At 50.9% G+C, this 8256-nt stretch overlaps 1 protein-coding gene across 1 annotated transcript in view; it reads right to left on the bottom strand.

The window, feature by feature from the left end:
- The window catches only part of LOC118788691 (ATP-dependent 6-phosphofructokinase, liver type-like), an 18082-nt gene extending 10488 nt beyond the window's left edge, over window positions 1–7594 (bottom strand). Inside the window, exons 1-5 of the mRNA XM_036544697.1 lie at window positions 7125–7594; window positions 5142–5215; window positions 4893–4970; window positions 2662–2851; window positions 1245–1410 (exon numbers count right to left, since the gene is read on the bottom strand). Coding sequence (XP_036400590.1) covers window positions 1245–1410; window positions 2662–2851; window positions 4893–4970; window positions 5142–5215; window positions 7125–7209 — 593 coding nt within the window. The 5' untranslated portion in view covers window positions 7210–7594. The remainder of the gene's footprint in view (window positions 1–1244; window positions 1411–2661; window positions 2852–4892; window positions 4971–5141; window positions 5216–7124) is intronic.
- Between the last annotated feature and the right edge of the window lie 662 nt (window positions 7595–8256).

The raw sequence follows: 8256 nt of genomic DNA, 5'->3' as shown, positions 1-8256 counted from the left end.
CAGCATGGATACACACAGAAAAACAGAAAAGCAGTGTTCAGACAGAAGCGGCCCTGGCTGCTCCCTCAGCAGCCCAACACAGAGAGGTCTCTGTGTGAGCCTCTTCATCAGGTCTGAGCTCACTGAGCGTATGCGAGAGAACGGCCCAAGCACGGCCAAAGCACCTCTCCCGAGGCAGAAAAGGCTGAAAAACTGCAACTGTGCATCCCGTATCCCACAATCCTCCTCTCTCTGTGGCTCTGCCTAACCACAGGAAGCACAACCAGTCACCATCAGCAGTGTAAACTCAGTCAGCATGGCCTGTCCTGTCATTACTGAGGGCGTGGCCATTCTCCCGGTGCAACGAGAGTGTAATGAGCAGAAAGGAGAGATAGATGTGTGCTCCTGATGCAGGCCTTCGTTAGATGGTATTACTTAACACCAACAGCTCGTTTGCTTAAAATAGTCACACCACTTTGAAAGGCCGCCCAGGAGCTGAAAACAGGAGCAGGTATGAGGACAGTGGAGCAGTACCTAAGTGACAGGTATAATGTACGTGCAGCAGCTATAGCTCACATATTCTTCCTGTGTGTTATCTGTCAGAATGTTTGACTTGCAAACACTAAATAGGTTTGTAAGGTCAGTGTGTTTTTTGTACCTTACTAGTAACGAAAATAAACACAATCTGTAGCAAGCTGATGGGGAACTCAGCACGATGGGGAACTGCACAGAGGATGGCCAAATCCAGTCTCTCTCTCTCTCCCTCTTTCTGTTCTGTTCCCAAACCGTTGCTAACCCGGGAGCCCTGGCTGACGCAAAGCGGGTACGGCTGCTGAGTTACAGTACAGGAGTGATACTATAATAATCCTCCTCCCCCCCGCAGCGCTGCGCTCCACACTGTGCCGCTGCCGCGACCCTCACCTCTGGGCGGCAGGAGTGATATTATAATAATCCTCCTCCCCCCTGCAGCGCTGCGCTCCACGCTGTGCCGCCGCCGCGACCCTCACCTCTGGGCGGCAGGAGTGACACTATAATAATCCTCCTTCCCCCCGCAGCGCTGCGCTCCACGCTGTGCCGCCGCCGCGACCCTCACCTCTGGGCGGCAGGAGTGATATTATAATAATCCTCCTTCCCCCCGCAGCGCTGCGCTCCACGCTGTGCGGCCGCCGCGACCCTCACCTCTGGGCGGCAGGAGTGATATTATAATAATCCTCCTCCCCCCTGCAGCGCTGCGCTCCACGCTGTGCGGCCGCCGCGACCCTCACCTCTGGGCGGTGGTGGTGATGGCGTCGATGATCTCCATGATCCTGTGCAGGGCGGAGTCCGCCCCGATGGTCATGTCCGTGCCACAGAAGTCATTATCAATGGAGCCGACCAGCCCCACGATGTTCAGGTGCGTGTACTGCTGTGCCAGGGACTCGGTGATCCTCCCTGCCCGCGAGACACAGAGCTAACAGACTGCACAGAGTCAGCGCTGACACAGTGCACAGAGTCTATAACACAGAGTCAGCGCTGACACAGTGCACAGAGTCTATAACACAGAGTCAGAGCTGACACAGTGCACAGAGTCTATAACACAGAGTCAGCGCTGACACAGTGCACAGAGTCTATAACACAGAGTCAGCGCTGACACAGTGCACAGAGTCTATAACACAGAGTCAGAGCTGACACAGTGCACAGAGTCTATAACACAGTCAGCGCTGACACAGTGCACAGAGTCTATAACACAGAGTCAGCGCTGACACAGTGCACAGAGTCTATAACACAGAGTCAGAGCTGACACAGTGCACAGAGTCTATAACACAGAGTCAGCGCTGACACAGTGCACAGAGTCTATAACACAGAGTCAGAGCTGACACAGTGCAGAGTCTATAACACAGAGTCAGAGCTAACATAGTGCACTGAGCCCGTAACATGGGAATACAGCTAACACAGTGAAAAGTGTCTATGACACAGCTGAGCGTGGCGTGGTGTAGCGTAGCGTGGGGTGGTGTGGCGTAGCGTGGTGTAGCGTAGCGTGGGGTGGTGTGGCGTAGCGTAGCGTGGTGTAGCGTAGCGTGGGGTGGTGTGGCGTAGCGTAGCGTGGTGTGGCGTAGCGTGGTGTGGTGTGGCGTAGCGTGGTGTAGCGTAGCGTGGGGTGGTGTGGCGTAGCGTAGCGTGGTGTGGCGTAGCGTGGTGTGGTGTGGCGTAGCGTGGTGTAGCGTAGCGTGGGGTGGTGTGGCGTAGCGTAGCGTGGTGTAGCGTAGCGTGGGGTGGTGTGGCGTAGCGTAGCGTGGTGTAGCGTAGCGTGGGGTGGTGTGGCGTAGCGTGGTGTAGCGTAGCGTGGGGTGGTGTGGCGTAGCGTAGCGTGGTGTGGCGTAGCGTGGTGTGGTGTGGCGTAGCGTGGTGTAGCGTAGCGTGGGGTGGTGTGGCGTAGCGTAGCGTGGTGTAGCGTAGCGTGGGGTGGTGTGGCGTAGCGTAGCGTGGTGTGGCGTAGCGTGGGGTGGTGTGGCGTAGCGTGGTGTAGCGTAGCGTGGCGTGGTGTAGCGTAGCGTGGGGTGGTGTGGCGTAGCGTGGTGTGGCGTAGCGTGGTGTAGCGTAGCGTGGGGTGGTGTAGCGTAGCGTGGTGTGGCGTAGCGTAGCGTGGCGTGGTGTGGCGTAGCGTGGCGTGGTGTGGCGTGGCGTAGCGTGGTGTATGCTCACCCTCCTTGACCAGCTCGGCCAGCAGGTCACTCCACTCGCTGCGGAAGATGTTGGCCCCGGTGAGGCTGCCGTCCCCGCCGCACACACACAGGTTGGTGATGCCGCGCTGCACCAGGTGGAAGGCTGCTGCCAGGCGGCCCTCCCGCGTGGTGAAGGCCTTGCAGCGGGCGCTGCCGATCACTGTGCCGCCCTGAGGACACACCAGGCCACAGACAGGTTACCGGCCGCACCAGGGACACAACCCAGACACAATCCGGCCACCGGTCAGGCTACAGGCCCCAAATTCAATTTGGCTGCTATTGATGCAGCCTCTGCTGCCACTCAGGCAAAGGCTCGGATTTGGCAGGGGAAGGTTACCAGGGATCTGAGGACAGAACCCAGACAGACCCGATCTATGCCTGAGGCTCAGGGCTCCGAATTCAATTAGGCTGCTATTGATGGACCCTCCTCTCGCTCGGGTTTAGAGCAGGGAGCTGGATCAGATCCGGACGCTTATTCCTGCAGGACCTCTGGCAGCTGTCAGCAGAACGCACTGATGAAACGCTACCGAAGTGTGAACGCTCGGAGCTCCGGGAACCTGCGCTGACCTCGGCAGGACACAGAGGACGCGCGGGACAGCACGCAGCCGAAAGAGCCGAATTCAGCACGGCGGTCGCCGCTGTACTTTCCAACAGCAGTAATGGGCAAGGCTTCAAACCCAAAAACTGCATCATGTAGAATAAGACTGTAACCTGGATCTGATGAGACTGAACTGCTGACTGACCACAGTGACATAAAAAGACCTCAGCAAAAGGGAACAGCAGCCATAGAGAGAATCTGTGAAAGCGCAGACTACCTTTACAAGGGAAAAGTGTACACAAAAGTGTACCCTTGCCTTACAGGGATCTAAGAAAGTGCACACTACCCATATGGGGATGTTTATCTGTATTTAGAGGAGGGACATAGGAGAGGTGAGGCAAGACATGGCAGACCAAGACGCATGGACCATGCCAACAGGACGGGCGCACTCCCAGTCAACTTTATAGGTGGACTATAAAGGTAAAAGTAGGGAATAACAGAGCAGCCACACCGATGCTGAGGCCAAAATAACCAACAACAGAGACGGTACAAAACTTAGTCACAAGTCACACCCTTTATTCAATTCACAATTAAGCCTGCGAATTGGAGGAAATAAAGATGACATTACGACCATGAGGTGGGTTGTATTCTCTCATCAGGACACTGTCACCAGCCAATCAGCCGGACTGGGTTTGATGAACAACACCACCACGCATGCAGGGACACACCTTACCAGCTAATAACCAATCAGAACTAGGCACAGAGGAAGAGAGGAGAGAGAAATGGAGAGAGGAGTGAGTGACCACCAAAGAGACAGACTAACACCACACAGTCCAGGGAGAAGAAATTCTCAACAAACAGGACTTCCAGAACAAACTAAATATCCATATACAAGGGTGTAAAATGCCTCAGTCTTTATCTGTACACAACAGGTGATACTCTGACACTCTAGCAAAACAAGGAAAGTGATCATTTTATACTCCTGAACAAACTCTTCAAAGTGCGACACTTTCACATTTGGCTATTAGCCTGGCCCTGTGCTAACAGTATTACATTTTGAACGCACAAGTAATTAACAGTGTCATTAGTGGTTCTGTTAAAATGGGTTTATTTCAGGAAGAGTGTCCTCATTTCGACAGCCTACACATATCCTGCACATGGTGTCCTGAAGCATCTCTGGGCAGCCAGAGACAAACGGCTGACAGCCCTGGCACTTTGGCCGCCTCATATGTCCCCAAACTTTACAGCATCACATCAGAAATCCGCGTCCAGGATGACGTCAGTATAGCTTCCATTCCTTAGTACCTTCTGTATTAGCCAAAGAGAGTCTCTGAATTGAGAGTAATGTAAACACAACTCCTGTGTGTGCGACTGAAGCCCTGTGCTGTTCTGCTGGCCGCTGAGCCTCTGAGCAGTGATTATTCTGCTTAATCCCAGACTCTCCAGCCTCAGTAAGCTGTCCTTGGCTCCCCCCTCCTGTGAGGACCGGGAGCGTGAGGAGCTCTGGCCCCCCTGGGCATGGCCACACCCTGCGCTCTGTCAGCCTGTGCTCTCGTACCCTGTCCCACTCTGAGGGTGGTGACATCAGGTAGCAAGATTGCAGACACAGTCCTGCCAATCAAAGCCAGTTCCCTGTGAGTGCATCCCCACCCACTCCAAGCACCACATCTTACCAGCTGGATGATGTTGGTCACGCTCTGCCAGTTGGCCAGCTTGATGTTGTCACCCCCATCCACCAGCCCCTGGTAGCCCTGGGGAAGAAGAGGCAGCGGAGCTTAGAGTTAATATAGCGAACAGCCGCGGTGCTGCAACCTCGCAAGACAACTGTGGCGTTTACACACTGCTGCAAAGTGTACCTTTGTGTCTGTAACAGAAATCAGCTGTGAGAGAATCCTCTCACCTCACACACAGCTCCAGCCTACCTCATAGATGAGATACACCTTGGCTCCAACGTATATGCCCATCCGAGTGACAGCCCGGACAGCTGCATTCATACCTGCAATAGGAATTTAAGGATGCTTTAATTCAGTCGTTTATACCTGCGATAGGAATTTAAGGATGCTTTTATTCACTCATCCATACCTGCTATTGGAATTTAAGGATGCTTTAATTCACTCATTCATACCTGCGATATGAATTTAAGCATGCTTTAATTCACTCATTCATACCTGCGATATGAATTTAACGGATGCTTTTATTCACTCATTCATGCTTCCAAAATTAATTTACAGATGTATAGTATTTAGCACCACTATCTTTAGCACTCTGTCCATTTCTGAGGGTATACATTTCTAACAGAACAATTCAGAGGAAATGCATCCATTCTGACAGTGAGGAACATGTTTAAATGCAGCTAACATGATCTCAAGCGATTCAGGCTTTCTGCTCTGTGCAAAGTCTGCTCCTGAAAACTCCACAAGGTGCTGCCGCTAATGAGTCCTGGTGAACTATTAAAAAGCGTTTACAAAAAACACTTTACCATGAAGACATCTAGCTTTAACCGCTTTCCTCCTGTGTGCTCTTGTTCTGTCACTGTAGTCTATTAATCTTTATCATAACCTAATATCCCCCTGTGCCGTAAATATGGGGGCCGTGTTCATGCCCCTGCCCCAGCCTGTCTGCCCCCTGCCTCTCCCTCATGGCGGAGGGTTATCTGATTCACACGCCTCACTCCACACACGTCCCAGCATACACTGCTCTGCATGTCGTCTGACAAACACACCACAGTGCTAAAACTTGCTTTGATTTACACAGCTCATTTGACCATGTATCTGCCTCTTACTGTTTCAGCACAGTCCCCAGATCCAGACCCAGGCTGCTCAGGCACTACACCCATACGGTGTACACATTTAATTTGATTAAGCTAATATAATTATTTAAAGTTGATAGTACCTTCGAGGCATACTTTAGACAAAGATGAGACAACTTTATCAAGATGGGCTACACCTCTCAACAGTGCTGCTGCATATAAAATACATTAAATAGATAAAAAATAACTATACAGTTAACATTGGTTTCTACACATTCATCATGACAAGAGAACTTCATGTGAATAATTATAATCAGCTTCTCGATGTTGACCTTGTCCTGCCCGTCAATGGCAGACGCCGCGCTGACGTCATACAACAAATCGTAACCCCTCGAGACAACGGGCACGTAGGCGAACTGCCACGCCCACACACGTGAGCGACGGAAACAGTGCGATCAGTGTGCAGAGGGTGAGAACGATCCTCAGAGAGACACACACACACACACACACACACACACACACACACACACACACACATAGTGGAATGCACAGGAATACAGGGTGGAAACACAGCTCGCCTGATCGCCGCACACTGCAGGCTCGCCGTGTGTCCTGCAAGCCAGAAAATGTCGCCAAGAAGGGCGGACGATTCGTGCAGGGAAACAGCGCACATTATCCCCGAGTTTGGCCACAGTTTGCACAATGACCTGTTAACTAATCTCTCTATTCCCGAACCACCCGCTGCTCTGCTAACACTTGTTTACCGCAAGATACAGTGTCCCTCCGTTAGAAGCGTGGCTGCTTATGTACTGAGCAGTCTGCCAACTCATGGATATGACCGAATGAAGTCAGTGTAGAATGAAAATACATCTCGACTGTGTACAGATCTGAGCAGCTGGCTACCCGCCCAAACCTCGGAATCGTCTTCCAGCACAAGGGGGTTTATGTAAAAGCAACTGCTAACTGCTGATGCTGGATAGCATTACAGCTAGCTAGCCATTCCCAGTTACCAATAATGCAGACATTAATGTGCTACCGCTGGCATGTACTTATGGCCATTCTAGAGTGAAACCCGCTATTTTACGTGCACTTACTACCGATGCAGTGCCGCTGTCGTTTCTTTTCGTGCTGATTCGGAGAAAGTGTGGAAGTGTACCTTGCGCATCTCCTCCGCTCGTCAGCACGGCGATGGCTTTGCCAGCCCCGGTCATCCGCAGCTTCTCCAGATCCACGGACGTCATGATGGCAGCTAACGCAGCTCGGAGAGTAATGATAACTGTCTACAGGAATAAGGAAAACCGTTCAGGCTCCTTCCGAGAGCGAATGCTAACGCGCTTCTGCAGAGGACCTCGACTCGCAGGTAGCTCGGCTTTTGGCGAGACTCGCTCCGCCCACGCTGACATAACACGGGCCGCGATCGCTGTCCTTCTGCGCTCCGGCCGCCTGTACGCAAGATTTAACCCTGCTGTGTCCGTATGAAACCCGTGTCACCCTTCTCAATACTCTTGTAAAATACGCGATGATGTTGCATCTGATTGTGTTTAGTAGCACATAAATATACGTCGAGGATACTCGTTGAAAACGAGGTTACCCAGTTTTTAAAAAATCATACTGTGTTGAATGTCCTTGATCTCATCCCGAGTGAACACAAAGTACATTATGTACTTGACTTGAGAATGCTGTATAGTAGTACAGTAGTATATCGAAATTTCGAAAATAAATTTAGAAATAAATGATTTTACAAAATCAGAACTATAATTATTTACAATATTTTTCACAATAACATATTAAATATTACAATATTTACAATAATTTACTATAAATGGATTAAATGGATTTACAAACGTAGAACATTTTGAGGATTCCTTCATACTTTGCTTTTATGTCCAACGCTATGTTGTAAGGACACCATCAGAACTTCATGTGAGTATGCGCTGAATTTGAATGCGTGATAACACGATGCTGAGATCTTACAGTAACAGCTGAAAAACCTAAGGTTGCATTAAGCCTGAAACCAGGCGGAACTCGGGGGATTCAGAGGGATGCGAGCCGTGGTGCCGCTAACGCGGCTGTGCGGCTGAGCCGGGCGCCCGGAGCGCACAGCAATCAGCAATGCCAAGGAGCAAAAAACGAACCCAACCTATTTCATGAACGAAAGAATAAGTCGTTGCAGTTGCAGTCTATTTTTCCAAAAAACTACTCTTCTTATCATTTTGGGGATACTATTTCTCCGGGTAGATTTGTGCTCCTTACTACGATATTTCTGTGCATAATAACAGGCAAATATT

This window comes from Megalops cyprinoides, chromosome 14 (assembly GCF_013368585.1).
Source record: "Megalops cyprinoides isolate fMegCyp1 chromosome 14, fMegCyp1.pri, whole genome shotgun sequence".
Lineage (NCBI taxonomy): Eukaryota > Metazoa > Chordata > Actinopteri > Elopiformes > Megalopidae > Megalops > Megalops cyprinoides.
Note: the sequence above shows the minus strand (reverse complement) of the source record. Positions and strands in the feature narration are given on the sequence as shown.